This window comes from Lotus japonicus, chromosome 4, assembly GCF_012489685.1.
Source record: "Lotus japonicus ecotype B-129 chromosome 4, LjGifu_v1.2".
Taxonomy (NCBI): Eukaryota; Viridiplantae; Streptophyta; class Magnoliopsida; order Fabales; family Fabaceae; genus Lotus; species Lotus japonicus.
Genome location: NC_080044.1, coordinates 6011601 through 6032935, shown reverse-complemented (window position 1 = coordinate 6032935; position 21335 = coordinate 6011601). Strand labels below are relative to the sequence as shown.

The 21335-nt window shown below is 40.6% G+C and overlaps 1 protein-coding gene across 1 annotated transcript; it reads left to right on the top strand.

Annotated features, from left to right (window-relative positions):
- Positions 1-85: 85 nt before the first annotated feature.
- Positions 86-6617, top strand: LOC130715127 (uncharacterized). Its single transcript, XM_057565173.1, has 15 exons — positions 86-330; positions 402-464; positions 565-611; positions 1001-1081; positions 1173-1246; positions 1592-1674; positions 2162-2268; positions 2391-2533; positions 2616-2663; positions 2811-2863; positions 3353-3437; positions 3544-3610; positions 4558-4668; positions 4899-5048; positions 6224-6617. The coding sequence occupies exons 1-14, from the start codon at positions 164-166 to the stop codon at positions 5009-5011; spliced, it is 1242 nt and encodes a 413-aa protein (XP_057421156.1). The 5' UTR covers positions 86-163; the 3' UTR covers positions 5012-5048; positions 6224-6617.
- The last annotated feature ends 14718 nt before the right edge of the window (positions 6618-21335 follow it).

Sequence of the window (21335 nt, the reverse complement as noted above, 5' to 3'; positions counted from 1 at the left end):
AGATTAGAATTTCTTATCATAGTCATAGTTATTTAAAAGGAAAATCACCATAAGAAAAAAGAAAAAGAAAATTTCCAAGCAAAAAAGCGAGTTTTGGCGCTTACACACTCAATAAATAAGCAAGCAATAGTGTCCAGTTCAGCAGCAGAAGCGTGTAGTGACCATGGGAGAAGAAGAAGAGGCAGTTGAATCCATCGCAGCCACCAACCCCAACGAAGAGTACTCCCTCCCCGTGCTCCGGTTCGATGTTCCTCCTCATCGAACCTACCACTTCCACCGCCAGTTCACCACTCCGACGAACCCTAACAATTTCCTCAAAGCCGTTAAATGGTACATTACTCACTCTCATTCACTCTCATCTTCTTCTTCAAACTCTTCACCATCTCCGTCGTTTCTTTCAGGTCCCCCGATGGCTCCGGTTTCCTCTCCTCTTCCGATGACAACACTCTCCGCCTCTTCACTCTGTAAACCTCCTCCTCCTCCTCCTCCTCCTCCTCATTCCAATTCCAATTCCATTTCCACTATCTAATCAGTTAATTCACTTTGCTTTGCACTTTTTTGCAGACCGTGTAGCGAAAGTGACACTCCTATTGCTTCTTCCGGCGACGACGGTAAGCTCGCCGCAACTAGCTTCTTTGCTGCATTTGCATGCAACTTCCAATTCAAGATTTGATGATATGCTAATTTTAGCGTAGAGGAGTTTGGATGTTAGATTATAATCAAAATGCAAATGCAGTTAATCAGTTATGACAGTTAGATAAATTAGTTAATTCATTTGATTACTGCGATTCCCTCATAATTTTGGCGTAGTATGATCCAGATAGCCGACCTCACTTAGTGCGATATGGCTTTTGTTGTTGTTGTTGTATTTGATTTCTGCGATTGTATGCTTGAGCAAGTTTGTTAGCAGTTAGTTAGATGAAAAATCCTGTATAGGCAATGTGTGTTCGTTGAGATTCTTTCTTTTTGTCCGTTTACGAATTCTTACGTGCTGCTGCAGATTCCTTTGATGTGAGTCTTGTAATGAGAGAAGGAGAGGCTATACATGACTTCTGCTGGTATCCTTACATGTCCGCCGCAGGTGTTTTTCTTTTATCTGAAAAGTGCTGTATTAGGAAATGTACTTTGATGACGGATGATGATGTGTTAGTTTGTGTTAATGAATGTTTCAGATCCGGTGACCAATGTTTTCGCGACGACTACTCGCGACCATCCGATACATTTATGGGATGCAACGTCAGGCCAGGTAATCTTGTTTTTTACACCTTTCGGTCTAGTGCTTAAATTTTTTGACGCAAAGAAAAAGGTAAATTCGAAACAACCAACTTCAGCTTTGTGTATGAGGCTTTAAAAAAGTAGCCAAGTTTGGCATTCAAATGGTCTTTGTTACAAAATTTGAAAGGAAGTATATCGATGTGATAGAGCATAGGTTGAACAGGGGTATAGCTTCTCTCTTGAAGTGTTTGTCCTTTGGAAAACTAAAGTTGAATGTTACTCCTGAGTTCTAATGTTATCAGCAGCTTTGATGACGCATTGTAGTTTACGTACTGCTGTTACGGTTGCTAACTTTTGCTTCCAATGAAACTTGCAGTTACGTTGCACTTATCGGGCATATGATGCTATGGATGAAATTACTACTGCTTTTTCAATTGCTTTTAATCCTGCGGGGAGTAGGTAAGCAAGACCAGAAGTTGGCATATTCATACTACATAATGCAATGTTTCAATGATAACTTGTGTTTCATGCTCACAAGTCCCAAGCAAGACCAGTAGTTGGCATATTCGTACTACATAATGCAATGTTTCAGTGATAACTTGTGTTTCATGCTCACAAGTCCCAAGCTTATTTTTCCTTAAAGATTTCATAAACTTTCTTTATGACATTTAGATATACTATACTATCATCCCCTGGGTTATTACTTTCAAACTCATATTGGAAAACAAATATTCCTCATTCAAGTTAGCTGACAATGTTAAAATTTTGGAGGATATATCATGCCTGGGAGAAATTCTTGTGATTGCTTTCTGTGATTGTATGAGTCAACATCTGATTCTTCCTTGTTTTTTTACAATGCGGTATAATTTGGTTTACTTTGATGACTTAAATTGTGAAAGTTTTTAATGGATGGGGAAGAACCTTAAACCCTTGCTTTATCTTGTAGGATATTTGCTGGATACAACAAATGTATTAGGATTTTTGATTTACATCGCCCTGGTAGAGACTTTGAATTGCATTCTACAGTAAAAGATAAAAAAGAAGGCCAAACAGGTATTATTTTCTAATTGGGGCTACTGAGTCGTTTTTTGGGGGGGGGGGCGGTAATGGCTGTAAAATATGTATTAGAAAACTGACACAAACAGATACATATAATTCAGTCTATATTACTGCAGGTGTTATATCGGCACTGGCTTTTTCTCCTTCTCATACTGGGATGCTAGCTCTGGGATCTTACAGTCAAACTGCTGCTATTTATAGGGAAGATAACATGGAGCTCTTGTACCTTTTGCATGGTCAAGAGGGTGGGATTACACATGTAAGTTAGGTTTGCTTGTAATTTGCAAAATTGATTCTCATGATAAAATAGTGTAAGAGAGCCTAAAGTTCCCCTCCTTCAGGTGCAATTTTCGAGAGATGGAAATTATTTATATACTGGAGGCCGGAAGGTAAGACTTACACATTTCATTCTTTATATTTACATCATGAACAGCTCTATGCCCTCCCCCCTCTCTTCTTTTAATATGGCTGCATTGTAACATTGTTATGCATCATATATGATATTAACCAACCTTTAACATTGAAATTTCTTAAAGGACCCTCATATACTCTGCTGGGATGTCCGGAAGGCTGTTGATTGTGTCTACAAGTACTATTCTCTTGCTTCATTTGACTCTGGTTTTTTGTGCGAATATTTTGTGTATTGATAGATAAATTATAAATGTGAAGTATAGTTTCTAATAAACACAACTGATTCAAAGTTATTTTTCAAGATAATGACAAAAGTACAACCTACTCCATGTAAATAAAGAATTGAATTTCCTTATTGAAATTGCTATATAGACTTTCCATTTTTTAACAGTCAGAAGGAGCACATTATATGCATGTAAAAAATGCCTAAATACTTTTGGAGACTGTGTATTCAAAGCTAAATTCTTTATTAATTACCAACTACTGAAAGTTGATGTTTTCTATCGTATGTTTCGTACAAAAAATTTCATCCGTAGGGATACTTGACTTGCTCCAACTATGTTGTTTCCCTTGATTTATATACTTTTTAAAGGCATTCTTGTACCATCTATTCAATAAGTAAACATGACCAAAGCTGAGATGATTGCATTACGCACCTTGTTACTAGGTTATACCGATCAGCAGAAAACACCAACCAGCGGATTCTGTTTGATATTGACCCTTCTGGACAACATCTTGCTACAGGTGGCCAGGTATAATCCTCCTTGGTCATTCCTATTGTCTAGCAATGTCAATGATGTCCAATTAATACTCAGTTTATGTTTGTAAATAATTATTTTTTTTTGCATTTTTCTGCAGGATGGTTTAGTACATATATATGATCTTCAAACAGGGCAGTGGGTGTCAAGTTTTGAGGCTGCTTTAGGTACTCGAGTCCTGTACTCTTAAAAGATGCTGGTGTTATATTATCTCAATCTTTGCTTTGATCTCATCTCTCTCTTTTTTTTTTTGAATTTGTCACCCTTATCAGTCCTATATGTTCTTAAAGTATTCTGCCTTATTTAGAACATCTGCATTGTATGTATTTTCTTTAATACTTTAAATTATGTCTTGCTAGTTGCTTCGTCTTTCCACTACTGGTCATATGCCATAGTCATTAGTCTAGTCATTAGTCAAACTATCTAAACTTCTATAGTGATGGATTCATATCTCTGAAACCATCTCAATTGCGTATCCATTGTGGTTTCTTCCAACTTAGCATGTCCCACCATTTTGATAATATCCTCATTTTTTTGAGTTATTCTTCAGTATGCCTCTAGTTTGAATTCCAAATTCCTACTTTCTTCCTTAGTACGCTTGGATTTTTTTAGCCTCATGTTTGGACAGTGTACGGACACATACATCTATAGCTGACATTATGGAAAGTAAATGAATTTTATGTCAAATGAGATTTCTATGGTAATTTAATTGCATAAGTCAATTTCTGTGCTTAGCGCATGTATTCTAATTCCATGGACCATTTCCTGACCTTTGCAATTGTATCCTACATTCTTCGGCCTTTTTCTCTTCAATGTTTTTCAAATCATATGCTAAATGTTAGTCCAACGCTATGTAAAGAAGTGAGAATTTTCGACACTTGTTTATGTTTACTACGCACTCTTCAAGTCTTTACATATTGGACAGACATTAGAAGAGGGAAGGGCGAGATCCTTTTTTCATGAAGTTCTCCTTCCATAAATATGAATTTAATTTTTTGCAATATATGAACATGGGTCAGTGATCAGCTAGTTGGCATTATATTTTCTCTTTAATAATTTTCATTTTTGTAAGTGTAACTGTAAATAAGCTTTCTTTTGTTCTTTGCTTGTGCAGACACAGTTAACTGCTTCTCTTTCCATCCATTTCTTTCCTATGGGGTCTCATCGTCAGGACACCGAAGATTTGTAGTTCCAGATGATAGCAATGAAGAATTGTGTTTAAGTGGTATCTTTGATCTTCATGTGCAGATATTATTTTAGGGGTTTTCTGTAGTTTGTTTTATTTCATCATTTCTTATGTTCAGTATTGGCATCCGCATTGCACAAGTTTAATAGCTGTGATCTAATTTTATTTTATCTTTAAACTAGAGATTTCAGGAAGTTCTTAGAAACAGTATATACTTTGTGGTACAAGTTTTACTGGTTTCCATTAACAAGTTTGATTGTTCAATATAGGTCGTGAAAACTGCATCTCAGTATGGAGTTTCTATTACGATTCAATGATTGAGAAGGACTTCAAGGACAATGGCAGTTGCAATAATCAGTCTGGAAATGAATACATGGATTAAGATTCCTTAAATGTTTCTGTGGTCACCTTGTACCCAGGTACAGCAACATTTTCTTTTGTAGCTAGTGATCAAAATGGTTCATTGTCTATTTGTTCATTGTTTGGCAAAAAACACATCGAAGTTTTGCATATTTAATTTATACATGCAAATTTCTGAGTAGTGTAGGCATTGCAGACTGTTTGGTTGTCATTTTGTTGGTGGGATATTTGCTCCTGCTCTTTATTCACGAGTGAAGTTTCAACCCTCACTCTTCCCCTTTTGTAAATGAATCGTTTTCTTCAATGGCCACTTGAAAAACTGTATTTGCATTTGGGATCTGAAGGGCGCTCCTCACTTTAGGAGCCAACTTCTGGATACCAAGATGATCTGGAAGTGCTAGAGTGCCCTCTTATGGATAACTAGGACTGCTTCAAAAGATTCTTACTGTAACAAGCTAGAATCAATACTGATGCTATTATAAATTATTTCCTTTGTCTGAGCTTGTAAACAATATTATAATTTGCTTCAAAGAATGTATTCATATTTCTATTTTCAAAAGTATTATAAATTAAAGGAGATTGATGAGCTTAAATCAATAATAACAAACATACCTCGTAATATATCCAATGCCAAAGATACATCTAATATTATAAGCTTCCTATAGCCGGCTTTCTTAGGATCCAATGACATAACTTAGGCCTTATTGTTTCCATGCATATTTGTTCTCCTATATAATCTAAACCCTCAATGTCTAAAAGACACAACTCAATAAACAAATAATTCAAAAAAAGATTGGAAGGGGAAGAATGGTCAAGTCTTCTAACATCAGCATTGCTCTTGTTATTTTATCATTTCTTTTCATTATGATGTTTGTAGCTGAAACTCGACCAACACCAACAGGTAAATCTACAGCTGGTTTTTAAACCAGCAATATATATTTTGAATGCTATTAATAACATTAGTTTATGACATTTAGTATATTCTTCTTTATTAGTGGGCAATAGTCATGATAACAAACATGATTTATTCACACTCGGTATCGGAGGTGTGACTCATCTAAACAATCTAGAAGAAATGTATATGTAGTTCTTGATTAGGGTCGTATGATTTAAGACTATATAGGTTATATAACTCTAAATTCGATCATTGTAATTTTTTTGGTTACACTAGGAAAATTATCATAGTAATTAGTAATAATGAATGATTATCTAACATTATATATAAATTTTGCAGTTGTGCAACCAACATGTACTTCAATTCATGGGGTGCAAGAAGCTGAAACTTGTTTTACCATCATTCAAACGTTCACTCTAGAACAGAGCAAGTTCCTTGAGCTCAATCCGAACATCAACTGCAATGGCATCTTTGTGGGTCAATGGGTGTGTGTGGATGGTAAAGTGTAATCAATCAGTGCCAATTAATGGTCCAACTTAGATATAAGTCCAATATTTGACAAAAAAAAGAAGATACAAGTCCAATGGAATAAATGTACAATAAGGAGGAACGAACTTTTCTCCATAATCATATTGTCCAATTTCATCCTTTTATGAAGTATGTCAATGGATCCTATCTCAATCAAATGTAATATGTTTGAATTTATGAAACGAATGAAGTAAAATTTCTTTCATATTTGCTGTCGACTATATTACGTTCTCATAGCATTTGGGACACTGCATCCTGATACTAAAACCAGGTAAAAGTACTTCAATATCATGGATGTGGATGCGGCGAAAGAATTTATTGCTCAAGCAAATGGCCAAGTTGAGGTTGCAAAATATCATAAGTTTGACAAATAATCATATAGGTCGAAAATCAATAAGTTGGCATGAGACCTTGAATCAAGTTCTTTGTTCTTATAGAAATCCACCTAAGGAAACAACTGGAACTGCACCTTTTCGATTAGCTTTGATGCATGTTAGTATGGCTACAGTTGAAATTATTTTGTAACAAGTGAGGTTGCAAAGTCAATATGAAATTCCTCTTAACGACCATTAGAATATGATGTTCAATGAGTTATTGAACATCGACGAAGAAATGGTCGTTGCTTTAGATACGATTATTCAGCGAAAGGATATTTCAAAAAAAAAAAAAAAAGATTATTCAGCGAAAGGAAAGAATTTGTATGACCTATGATAAAAACGTTCAGTCAAAGTCCTTTATGGTTGGTGACTTAGTTTGGAAAGTCATTTTACTACTCTCTTCGTCCTTTTTATAAGACTAAAATAGGGGACAAAGGGAGTAATAAATAAAAAATCTCAAACACATGTAATATAGTCACTGAGTGGGATGGACTTTCTCAAATAAATAAAATGAATTCAAATAATGCTTATTCATGTTCTCGAGTTTTGTCGATTAATGACAGACATTTGAAAGAATATAAACCTACTAATAGATAAAAAATCTCGAACACATGTAAAATGGTCACCGAGTGGGAATGACCTTCTCAAATAAACAAAGTGAATCCAAATAATGCTTATTCATGTTCTCGGGTTTTGTTGATTAATAACAGACATTTGAAAGAACATAAGCCTATGTTACATGAAATTCGAGTTAACTTAAGAAGAAGATTGAAGAACAAAAAAATACTTCATTTAATAAAAAAATGCATAAAAATTTCCTAAGTCATGACAATGAGGCATTGAGAAGCCTTGAAACAAAAAGTGACAATCAAAAGATAAAAACAAGAATGGAAACTTGGACTTCATACTAATGTAAAGTTAAAAAAATGATGATTAAAATATTCATACTCATTTTAGTCATTACATAATTAAAATTAATTCTAACCAAAGTTATTCAAACGAAATTCTTTTAAAAGAAATTAATTCTTGAATAAATATATCCAAACATAAATCACGTCAGTCAAACTCACATTTACCAGATCTAATTCTAACCAGATCCAATTTTAACCAACTTTGACCCAAACACAACTGAGCTAAGTTATTCTCTTCTACTTTCATCAGACCCTTCCTTTTATTCGCTTAACTCCTTGTAACCTAGGCTTGAGATGATCTCTTTAATTTCCTTCACTAGCACAAAATCATTGGAAATTCGCTCCATCAAATCTTGTTCGAATGCAAGAGTTCTTAACAATGCCAAAATCTCCTGACCCCGTTTTCATGTTGATTAATTTCAACTTGAATTGAGGGCTGTTGACTCAAGTAGTCTTTTAAACTACTGAAATAAGTTCATTTATTATATTTTAAAAAAACTTTTAAGCTGATAAAAAAACTTTAAGTTAAACTAAAAAGTAAATAATACCGCAAAACAAGTAATATTTATGTGTTTTCTGTTTTGTGTTTGAGCATTAGATACTAATAAAGAATCATTTCTCCTAGCCTAACTCAACAATAAGCTGAAATTTTTATCCCACTCAAGAAATAAATTAGTGTAGAATGATTAGCTTAAATCAATAACAACAAACATACCTCGTAATATATCCAATTCCAAAACTATATCTAATATCATAAGCTGCCTATAGCCTGCTTTTCTTCTTTGAAACCAACGACATAAGTTGAAAAGTGAACACTCGTTGTTTCCTTGCATATCGTTTCACCTATATAAACTAAAGCCCCAATATCTGAAAAACACAACTCAATAAACAAATAGTTGAAGAAAGAATTTGGAAGGGAAAGAATGGTGAAGTCTACAAACATCAGTGTTGCTCTTATCATTTTATCATTTCTTTTCATTATGGTGTTTGTAGCTGAATCACGACCAACAGGTAAAACTTCAGCTGGTTTTTAAACTAGTACTATATATTTGAATGCTATTAATAACATTGGTGTTGGCCCAATATTTTGGCCCAAGAAAGAAAAACGCATTCAGCCCAAAACTCTCGAGGAAGTCGAATTCTGACTAAAGAAAGGAAGAGGAAGTTGCACCAAGTTAATGGGGCGGCAAAACTCGACAACAACAATTACTGCTAAACACAGGCACATGTAACACGTGCCACACTGACCAAGTCAAATTCCCCCACGATGGTCGAAAACATGGCCAGGAAACGGTTGGAGCAGTTGAAGCACACGATCTCCACCACCATGCGCAGAACTTCCGGAGCAAGCATCAGATCGTGGGAGAAACCAGACCCACTAACACGCTGTTTACACGGATTTTTGGTAAACAAATATCCTCTTAGTTCGACTAAAGGAAGTTTAGATTTCAGGGTCCTTTTGAGAAAACGCTTTGCCAAAGTGTTGTGTGTACATGAATGTGTTTTCGACAATAACAAGCAGCTCAGATGAAACTGGAATTTATTGAATACGAGTCGATTACAAAACAGTCAAACAAACTAAAATAACATGAAAATTACATGAACTGCAGATTTCGACAAACAAACTGCACAGAAGAACTGGAAATCAACAAACTGAAATGCGGGGAAACTAAAGTGTTGGTTCTGCAACGTACTCCTTCATCATCACGTTTTGCTCCTTGAGTCTCATTGATGCGGACATTAGAGCTTTCTGGTGAATTTTTCAGAGTTTGAGTTGGGAACCTTCTTTCTGAATTGGATTCTCCTATTTATAGAGTTTCGTGTTCTGCGTGTTAGTGGGTCTGGTTTCTCCCACGATCTGATGCTTGCTCCGGAAGTTCTGCGCATGGTGGTGGAGATCGTGTGCTTCAACTGCTCCAACCGTTTCCTGGCCATGTTTTCGACCATCGTGGGGGGAATTTGACTTGGTCAGTGTGGCACGTGTTACATGTGCCTGTGTTTAGCAGTAATTGTTGTTGTCGAGTTTTGCCGCCCCATTAACTTGGTGCAACTTCCTCTTCCTTTCTTTAGTCAGAATTCGACTTCCTCGAGAGTTTTGGGCTGAATGCGTTTTTCTTTCTTGGGCCAAAATATTGGGCCAACAGATGCCCCCCAAAAATGTTGATTCTCGACTACCAGTCCTTGGAGAGATCAAGCATTTTTCGCCCGTGCATTTCGACGGAGCTTGACGGCTGTTCGCGACTTTTCCTTTTCTGATTTCAAGTCCCATCAGAGATCCAATCGTTTGACTTTTGCTCCAATCAGAGGCTTTAGCGTCTGACCTCGTCTGCCGTGTGCCGTCTCTACTTTAGAGTAATCATGGCCTTTTCCTAGCCTTTTCATTAGGGTTTGCGGTTATATAATAAAATAACCGTTGGATTTCAAAAATTTTATGCATCACCCTGTAATGCAGCTTCACGTCCGACTATTCGCTTGCCTATAAATACGCCATTGTTGGCCTTCTTCAAGCTTTACCGTTCTTTCAATCACTCACGCTTTCAAATCCTCAAGCTTTTGAACACTCAAACTTTTGCCTGATTTTGCTTGTGACCGCCTTCCATCGTTTGGTTTCTGTTTTCCCGGTGTATTCTCTGAACATTTCCATGGCTTCTGGTTCTGGTTCTGACAATGTCATCCCTTTGGCTGCTGCTTGTGAGATGAATGAAGCCAAGCGCACTCCCATTCCAGATCCGCCGTATGACGTGGAGAAACGGGCTATCTGGAAATCCCAGGTATTTATTCCTATTTCTGTGAATGGCAATTTACGTGCCATTTTGGGCCCTTTGAAGAAGGCGAAGAAGGGCAAGCCTAACAGTCTCCCTGAGGACTACGAGCATTTTCACCCCAGCATTCGTGGGGATGAGCTCATTCTTGCATTCCAACCTTCTTACCGCTTCCCTTTTCTGAAAGATCCCAAAAGGGCTTTCAGGTCTGCGCCTCCTAACCCATCTGCTGGTGAAGGAGCCTATCTGAGATGGCTCAACAGGGTGGAGGCCAGTAAGTCTGGGCATTGGAAAGTGACTGGCGTTTTCGACCTCATTCAGTTGTCGAGGTCGCCGATTACTTACAACCCTGCCATGCTTCTGAGTTCTCTTTTCTTTTGGGAGCGGTCCACCAATAGCTTTCATGTCCCCTTTGGGATGCTTTCTCCTACTCTTCTCGATGTTGCTGCCATCACTGGCCTTTGGGTGGTGGGTGACGATTATCATTCTTCTGCTGCTCCCACTGATCCTATCGCCATTCCGACAGACAACATTGCTTTCAGTAAGTTTATTAAAGATCATTATGTCGAGAATGGTGAAGTCTCCGATGCTGAGCATGTCGCGTTTCTACTGTATTGGCTTTCTGCCTATGTGTTCTGCACCAAATCTTTGAGAATTCCGGCTAAACTTCTTCCTTTAGCCAATCTGTTGCACGAGGGTCGAATTATCGCCATGGCTAGGCTCGTGCTCGGTAATCTCTACCAAATGATCAATGAAGCAATCGCCGATATTCGAGATCCTAAAGTGGCGTCTTTGAATGCAGCTGGTCCTTTCTGGCTTCTTCAGCTTTGGATGAATGCGGTTTTCGAACCATCTCTTCCAGCCAAGAACTCTCCTCCTGTGGTGTCTAACACAAGGATCGACGCTTTCAGGCTTGAAGCTCTCACCCCTCCTTATGATGCCTCCACGTTCGAGTTTGACTTTAAGAAGTATTTCACCATGTTTTTCGAGCTGAAACGTTTCCGCTCGAGCTTTGCACCGTATCACAAACCCTCTTACGGCCCTCGGTGGCTAAGGAATTCATATCCTAATCTTCCCGGTTCGGAGAACCTTTCTCAACACCAAGTCGAGCTTTGGCAGACTATATTGTCTCCCAGGGTGTTAACCATCAACTTCGCCAGTAATGATTTTACTCTTTGCGGTTACAATCCTCAGCTTGTGTCTCGACAGTTTGGGCTGAGTCAAGATTTGCCCAATACCTTGTTCGACAAATCCCTCATCCTCTATCCTGGTACCATCACCAAACGTAGTGTTTTCGACACTACCATTGGTTTCTATAACAATGAGGAGCTACTTGGTCTTAGTCCTTTCAGTTTCACTCCATCCTTTTACGTCACCCAGGCGTTTAAGGCGTGGTGGTCTGCTTATTGGCATGATACTTCGACGCCAATTGAGGATTGCTTCCAGCGCATAACAAACGTTTTTCTTTTGCAGAGGCAGGCCCCAAAGAAAACCAAAGGTATGCATACATCTGAGATCAACGCTTTTCAACAATTCTTCGGTGTAGTGTACTTTCCGGGTCCTCGACTTCAGGAAACGGTTGCCAAAGCAGCTCAAGTTCTCAGGCAAATGTGGGAAGCTAAAGCCAAGAAAACCCGATTGAACCTTCCTTCTGATGAGGACGGTCTTTCTTTTATTATTCGAAAAACTGGCTTTAGGTTCCCACCACTGCCTACTTGTAAGTATGCTTTGGCTTTTCCGGTAGTGCTTCCTAAGTGGGTTGATCATGTAAGTATCAAAAACTTTTACCACAGTGCACTGCCCCCTCGGAAGCGGGTGACCTGGACCAAGCGTTACCTATGGAATTATCCTCTCCATGTGCCGGTTGAAATCTTCAACCACATATCGATAAAATCGCTTATTGGTCAAGGTAATCATTTCGACCTGGCATCTTTGCGATATTTATGGCTTAATCCTCCTTTGTTTTCTTTTTGTAGCTGAACCAATTCCTCGACCGACCCCTCAGGCTTCTCCTCGGGTGGCCTCTGCGATTGTCGAAGTGGAGGATGATGATGATGATGATGTTGCCTTGGCTGATAAGCTCAAGATTCCTAAGGTAATACTGAACCTTGTGAAACTCTGACTTTTACTCGACGTGTATATCTTTGTGATCATTTGCTTTTGTTTCAGAGTCGAAAACGGGGAGCCACCCCAACTACTTCTGCGAGCCAAAAGAGGGCTAAAGGCGCTGGTGAATCTTCTGTGGGAAATCCCTCCCCGGCTAAATCAGCTAGTCAACGTGAGGAAGTGCAGCAAGGTGTTGAACAAGGTGTTGATGAGCAGGCTTCTAATCCTCTGCTTCAAGGTACTACACCAATTCTTGTCGAGATGGCTCAAGCCAAGAAGACCTCCGGGAAAAGGTCTAGTCGCAAATTTGGCAGCTCCTCTTCCCACCATTCTAAGAGTTCAACCAGTTCCAGTCCCCTCAGAGCATCTGGCCCTAAGGTGAATCATTAGCTCACATCTTGTTTCAATTTGCTTCCTTTTCCTCTTTCTCAATCATTTTTACTTTGATTCTTCAGAGGGTTGGCATGTCTAAAATGGCTGTACCTCGGGCCACGTGGTTTTCTTCTAAACCTCCACCAATTGCCCTATCTAGTTCTTCGAGCGGTTTAGAGTCCTCTAGCTCGAGTTTAGACTCTACTGAGTCAGACCCTGTGTGGGACAAACTGACATTCTATTTTAACTCGAAACCAATTGCTTGGCAACATCCTGGTTGTGAACCCTATTATACCAAAGAATGTCGAGATAACCTTTCTAATTTTCCTCCACAGGATATGCAGAACCTGCCTTCCCCTGCTCGTGAAGAAAGCATGCCGCATGATGAAGTGCAGGGTGGTGAGGATCCAATCATTCAGCCTGACCAAGTGATTGGCGTAATGCCCCCACCCAAGGCTGATGTTCTGGCCTCTACTCATTCCGAACCTTCTCCTCGACAGCTTCAAACTTCCCCTCAACAGCCTCGACTTTCTCCTCAGCGATTTCAACAAGATGCTAGAGCCGCTTTGATCTCACCTCATGCTAAGGGAGGTTCAGCTTCTTCTAAGACGGCTGCTTCTTCTCATACTTCTAGTGAAAGGCTCAATGCTCTTTTGGTCGAGGATCCTCTTTCTATCTTCCAGAGCTTCTTTGATGGTACTTTGGATCTCGAGTCTCCGCCGCGCCAAGCTGAAATTGCTGAGACTGCTCAGTCTGGTGGAGTGCCCGATGATAGCCGGATTGAAGCGGCTCTTGTTAAGTTAAAAGGGCTGGTTTTCGATACTGGCTTTATTGGCAGTGTCCGAGTCACTCCTCAATTAGGCCAAGAAGTGAAAGAACTGCTTGCCTTCCTCTTAAGCCAACAACTTGATCAAATTCAGGCAGATGCTCTCGTCGAATTGCAAACTCTCGTGGTCGATGTTGTGGCCACGCTTGACAAAGCCATTGCAGTGGAGCAATCTATTGAAACTAAAAAGGCACAAGTGGTTTCCAATACCAATGGCCTATTGCCCGCAAAAGAAGAGGCTCTCAAGCTGACTGCTAGGAGGACTCTCATTGCAGCTGAGTTGTCGAGTGTTGATGCTCGACTGGATGAGCTTCACAGGGAGGTAGCCAGACTCGAGAAGCAAAAGGCTATGTTGATTGATGAAGGCCCAGCTGTGAATTCTCGACTGAATGCGCTGGCTGCTGAGTGCACGGGCGTGATGCTCTCGACATCTCAACTTTCTAAAGAAGTAGCAGCGGAACAGCGTATGAAGCAAAGCTTGGATTGTAGGATTGCTGCTGCTGGGGTTCAGCTTGAAGCCTTCAAGTCGAGAATTTAGGCTTCATAATTGTTGCTTTATTGTAATGGCCATGGATCTATTATGGCCTTTGTTGCCAACTTTATCATTCTCGTCCTGTAACTCTATTCGATTCTAATTAATGAATGACTTTGTATTGGCAATGCTCGACGTGCTTTATTTCTCGATTTGCATTTTATCGTTGAATCAGCTTTCGCTACATTACTCCTTGCATTGAATTGCTAAGCCTCACCTTTTAACTTGGTGCTTAATCTAACCTTTCAGCTTCCAAGTTTCTTGGAAAACCACGATAATTTATAACGCTTTTATCACGTTTCTGTTCAACGACTCAAGAACTTCCTTCACTTGTGGTAGTGGTTGACGTGGCTTGCCGTGTTTGGCTGACGCTTTGGTAACTGCATGCTTGCATTAATACGTCTGTTTGTTACTTCCCTACTATAAATGAAGCAGTTTTCTACTCGTCTTTCAACAGCAACTCTTTTCTTTCCATTCTTCCCTTCTTTCTGCGATCCAAGAACCTTTCATTCTTCACCATGGATAGCAGACTAATTCTTCGTCGTATCAAGGACTTGGCTTTCCAAGAGAACCTTTTCCAGAACCTGTATGACTCCTCTGCTGGCCTTGATGAGCTTTAAGGGCTCATTGATCAACTACTTCATAGGCCAATCGTTGCGCGCGTTAGAATTCCTCTTCAGGAGTTCCAGGGGCTTCTCTTGGAGGCCAAGCCTCTGTTTGAAGAGTTCCGGGAACTTTCAGTAATGGTGTTCTTTCAAGAACACCAAATAGATGAGTGGAGGGATAAATTCGATTTTCTCCAGGCCTCTTTGGATCAGCAAGATCCTGAAGGTCTTGTTCAGTCAGTTGTCGCGATTCTTGCAGCCTCCCTTGAAGACCTGGTTGCTCGTCAAAAGAAGGCTCGACTTGAGGGCCAGATGGTGGCGCTGGTGGGTCGATTAGCACCCATGCAAGCTAAATATGACGGATACAGAGCCATTTTTCCTTTTTAGGTTTCTAGTTTTACTTGTATTTTGCCATACTTGTAACGTTTTTCGATTAATGAATATAATTTGGCAATTTTATCGTTCATGTTTCATTCGATTTTACATTCGTGCAACATTGGCTTATATGCTTTTAAATACTTGCCATTTATCGTAACACATTGACTCTGATTGCCCAATTCCTTGATCACGTAAGCATTATTGGGTAACGTTTTCTCGACTGTAAATGGCCCTTCCCAACTGGGGGTCCATTTTCCATAAACTCTATCCTTTTTATCCATTGGGAGAATAACTTTCCACACATAATCCCCTGTAATAAAAGATCGATCTCTAACCTTTTTGTTGTATGCTTTAGCTATGCGATCCTTTTGCCTTGTTAAGACGTCTAGTGCCAAGAGCCTTTCTTCGTCGAGGTTGACCATTTCATCTAGCATCATATTCCAGTAAACGTCGCTTGGGATTTCTTCTTGCCTTTGAATTCGACATGATTGCAAGTATACCTCTGCGGGCAATACGGCTTCTTGGCCATAGGCCAGTCGAAAAGGCGTCGTTCCTGTCGCTTCCCTTGGTGAATTCCGGTAAGCCCATAGGACTTGGCTTAAAGATTCATGCCAGCTTTTTGGTTTTCGACCCACATGCTTCTTGATCAAGCTTATTAGGACTTTGTTGGCTGCTTCTACTTGGCCATTAGCCTGAGCGTAGTAAGGGGTCGAGGTCAAAAGCTTGATGCCCCAAGATTCTGCGAAGGCTGCCACTTTGCGTCCCACAAACACCGTGCCTTGGTCCGTTGTAATGGACTCTGGCAATCCAAATCGATATACAATGTGGTTTTGTATGAACTCGATCACCGTTTCCTGTGTTACGTTTTGTAGTGGGATGGCTTCGACCCATTTAGTGAAATAGTCGACTGCCACAATGATATACTTGTGCTGCTTTGATGAAGCTGGGTGAATTTCGCCAATTAAGTCTATTGCCCATCCCCTAAAAGGCCATGGCTTGATAATAGAGTGCAATTCACTAGCTGGCACATGCTGGATTCCTGAGTGTTTTTGGCAATCTTGACAACCTTTTGCGTACTCGATGCAATTTTTCATGATAGTTGGCCAATACAAACCTTGTCTAAATAGAATCCATTTCATTTTGGCCCCTGCTTGGTGAGCACCACACAGGCCATCGTGAGCAGCTGATACTGCTATAAATGCGTCGTCTTCGCTTAAGCATTTCAACAGTGTGTCGTCGACGTTCTTTTTAAACAACTCGTTGCCTAAAATGGTGTAACTTAGAGCTCTATACTTGACTTTTCTATCAGTTGACCCCACTGGGTTCTGCAGGTATTCGACAATTGGCTTTCTCCAATCGTCAGGAGTTAGATTATCAATGACCATAATGTCGAGATCTGAAGGACTCAGTTTTTCTTTGATCTTGATTAACTCTGTTAACTTTAGTCTATCTATCATATACCCAGAAGCAATCTGCGCCAATTCATTGGCTTCTTGGTTCTCTATTCTAGGAACATGTCCTATTCCAGCTTCGTCGAATTTAGCCAACAAATTACTTGCTTTCACATAATATTTGGCTAGATGCTCACTAACGCACTTGTATTCTTTGGTAAGCTGCTTTACTACCAACTCAGAATCCCCTTTCACGACAACATTCTTTGCCCCGAGAGCTAGCAAGATCTCGAGGCCTGATATCAGTGCCTCATACTCGACCTCATTGTTCGAGCAATTACTCTTGATCCTAAATTTGAATTTAGTGGGGATGCCCTGCGGGGACATGATAAACATCCCGATTCCAGTTCCATTCTTATGGCTGGAACCGTCGAAATATAACTTCCAAGGCTGTATGCCCACATAGGTTATGATCTCTCTAGGCATGGTGTGATCTGCCAAGAAATCAGCAACCGCCTGCCCTTTAATCGCTTTTAATGGGGTGTAAGTTAATGAATATTCGGTTAGGGCCAAAGCCCATTTACCAATTCGACTATGCAAGATTGGTTTGGATAACATGTGCTTTATTATATCATAATGAGAAAAAACCATTACATCGATTGGCTTTATATAATATTTCAACTTTACACAAGAGAAGTACAGGCATAGACACAATTTCTCGATCATAGTGTATCGAGTTTCTGCGCTATTTAACACCCTACTTAAATAAAATATGGCTCTTTCGTTGCCATCTTCATCTTCCTGAGCCAGCATGCTCCCGATGGTTTCATCTGTGGCAGAAATATACAGCTTCATTGGCCTCCCCTTGATGGGTGGTACCATTACAGGTGGATTGGACAAGTACTTCTTGAGTTCATCGAATGCCTTTTGGTGCTCTGCCTCCCAGCGGAACACATCTTCCTTTTTTAGTCGAAGAAGCGGAGAAAATGACTTGGTCTTTTCACTGAGGTTGGTAATGAATCTCCTTAGGAAGTTAATCTTCCCCAATAACGATTGTAGTTGCTTCTTGCTGGTTGGTGGACTTGTGTCGAGAATGGCTTTAGCTTTATTTTTGTTGATCTCGATGCCCTTTTTGTGCACCACAAAACCCAAAAAATCACCTGCAATAACACCAAAAGCACATTTAAGGGGATTCATCTTTAAGCCATATTTCCTCATCCTCTCAAAGGATTTCCTCAGATGAGATAAATGGTCATCCCTTGATGGGGACTTTACCACAATATCATCAATGTAAACCTGCATGAAAGTTTCAATAAAATCATGAAAAATGGTATTCATTACCCTTTGGTAGGTCGCGCCAGCGTTTTTCAATCCGAATGGCATGACCACCCACTCGTATGTCCCTAAGGCACCAGGACATCGAAAAGCTGTTTTCGACACATCCTCTTCTGCTATGAAGATTTGATTGTAGCCTGAGTAACCATCCAACAAGCTTAAGTATTCATGACCAGCAGCTGAATCCACCATCATTTCAGCAATAGGCATGTGATACTCGTCTTTTGGAGTGGCAGCGTTAAGATCTCGAAAATCAATGCAAACTCTCATCTTGCCGTTCTTTTTGATCACTGGAACCACGTTGGCTAACCAGTCCACATATCGAGCCGTTCTGATAAACTTACACCTAAGGAGCCTTTCAATTTCTCCCTTGATTTTTACCAACACATCTGGATGGAACCTCCTGGGTAATTGCTTGACTGGTTTCTTGTCTTCTTTGATGGGTAACTTCAATTCCACCAATTCTCGACTGAGGCCAGGCATTTCATCGTAATCCCAAGCGAAACAGTCTTTGAATTCCTTGAGTAATTTCACCATCTTATCCTTTAATTCTGGGTCAATAAGAGCACTGATGTATGTTGGCCTCTTTTCTGAGCCATCACCCAGGTCCACTTCTTCTAAAGGGTCTTGTGCTTCCATTTTCTTGGACATGTCGACCACTGGCTTTTCGAAGCCTAATGGGCCGTCATCGTAGATGCAATCTAGCCTCAAATTGCAAAGGTCCTCGAATTCGCATTCATCGACACTCTGCTCGTTTTTCCTTATGCACGTGTTATCCTTCTGTGCTTTTGCCTCCTCCTGAGATGTCATTTCGACAGGAAGAATTGAGGCCTTGGCTTCGTCAGTAGCCATTTCTTTGGCTATTCTTGCGGCCTCTAAGGCCGTCCTTATTCTGTTTTCGGCTGCGTAAGCCGAAATTCGAGCTAGGCTCGAATTAATCATCTTTAACCTCATTTTGCCACTCAGTTGTGGCATCCTTTTCTTCATCGCTGTGCCATCCACTCATGGCATCAGGTTTGTACGCTTCATTAAGGTTTAAACCCCTGATGGGATCCAACGTCACCGAGTACTCCGAATACGGGTTGAAATATTGAGAGGCCACTGTGTCTAGAGGAGCAATTGTGGCTAAACTCTTTTCGAAATTTTTCTTGCTGACTAACCTGTCTCCGCTAAGTAGTAGCTCTGATCTGCTTGCACGTTCTCGACGACTCCATCTGCTTTCCAAATGGAAATACGTTGGTGCAGAGTTGAGGGCACTGCCCCCACGCCGTGGATCCATTCTCTCCCCAATAGCAGGTTGTAGTTGGCTTTTGAGGGCACCACGATGAACAATGTGGAACGGGCCACCGTTCCTACGGTTATGTTCATCATAATTGCTCCTAAAGAAGAACCTGTCTTCCCTTCATAGTCGGAAAGGACCATGTCGTGAGGGATTAAGTCTGCTTCAGTTTTGCCTAGCTTCTTGAGCATAAACTTAGGCATTAAATTGATCGTGGCCCCTCCGTCGACAAGAACTTTATTGACTCCTTTTTCGTCGACTTTGGCCCAAACGAATAACGGCTTCAAGTGGCTTTTCATCTGCTCCGTTGGCCTCTGGAAAATAGCTCTTTCGTCTTCGACGGATCCTTTTTGCATCACGTAGTAGCACAAGGGGTTGTCATCTGGCTCCTCCTCGTCGTAGTAGTCTTCTTCATTCTCGGTGACCTCCGAGATCCTGTCGAATTCAGCGGGTAAGATAGACACTATGCAGATGATGTTGAGATCTTCCCCATCGCTATCATCGAAATCGTCGAGCATGTCTTCATCCTCGTCCTCAGCCACATCTTTCCCTTTTTCTTTGGCCGGGTTTGGGGGCACAAACTGTTCCCTGTTTGATAGCATGGTCGAGCTGGTTGATGATTGACCCCACACTAGGTTCCTTGTGAGGGTTGTCTTCTGGCTTTATGTCCCATAATGAACGGAACTTACCGCCTCTTTCTCTCTCAGCTTTTCTTTTCCTCAGGAAACGTCTGAATTGAGTTCTAGTCATTTGCTCAGGAGCATAATAATTCCCAGAGCCATAGGAATAGTTCCGCGACACACGGGAATTGTTGATGTAAGATGACCCCTGGCCTAAGTCGATTTTCTGCCACTTGGGGTATGGTTTTGGTCTTGGGGGTGCTGGCCTAAACCATTGATTCTTTGGCAAACCAGCATCAGGGACATAAGTCTTGTCCTTGATTCTTGACCTCTGGCCTTTGTGGCCATCGAGTTCTTGATCCCTCTCAACCCACTCCTCGTGGGGATACTTCAACCTTCTAGAACACAGGCATTTTGCTCTGGTAATGCCTCTTCATCTCAGAATCTTGATAGGCTTTAGCTGCTGACTTGTCGAAAACGGCACTACATCGAGGACAAAGCATGACCTCTTTCTCGCTATCTTTGCTTCGTGACAAAAACTCGACAAGAGTTTCCCCTGCCTTGGGGTAAACCTCCTCTAGGCTCACCTCTTTCACGACGTCTGGTTCTTCGACAGCCGTGTTTTCCTCCTTTGCCTCCTCGAGTGTCAGGCCCAGATTCAGCTTCTCAGAAATGTCAACCATGCCAATGTAGAAGGTTCCACGTAATTGGCTTCAGCTACCCTGCAGTGGGGTCGGAGTCAATCTTCATTTTGGCTTTTGGCTTTTTCGTCATACTTGAGCCTTCCCGAGTCCAATGCCCCCTGCACAAGATCCCTGAAACGAACACATTGTGAGGTCCAATGACCAAAAAAGTTGTGATATTTGCAATATTTCTTCCCCTTCCTTTGTTCAGGAGAAGGAAGTTTTTGGTCTTTAGGGACCACAAGCAAACCATCAGACACAAGTATATCATAGATTGCATCACATTTTTGTCACATCAAAAGTATAAGTTTTCACAGCAGGAATCGTGTTCTTGGGGTTTTCCTCCCCAAGTTTATTTTCACGTGGTTTCAATGCTTTACAAACATAAGGATCCCCCTGGCTTGAAGTTCAGCCAGATTGACATCATTTAAATCGACATCTGCAGGGACTTCTCGATAGACACATGGACTTTGACATACTGAATCCTGCGTCTATGTACGCTACCTTCTCCTTCTTTTGGCCACTTAGTAGTCTTGGCCCTTTCCTCGGACTTTTCGGCCTTTAGTAATTCGATGTGCCTCACTCTATCTGCGAGTAAAGACATATCTCGAATATACTGAGTGTCGATTTTCTTTCTAATGGAATACTCTAGACCACCAGCGGCTAAGACAACTAGCTCGTGTTCAGGGACATGGGTGAAACATCGAGATTTAAGCATCCTAAACCTGTTTAGGTAATCATCAATA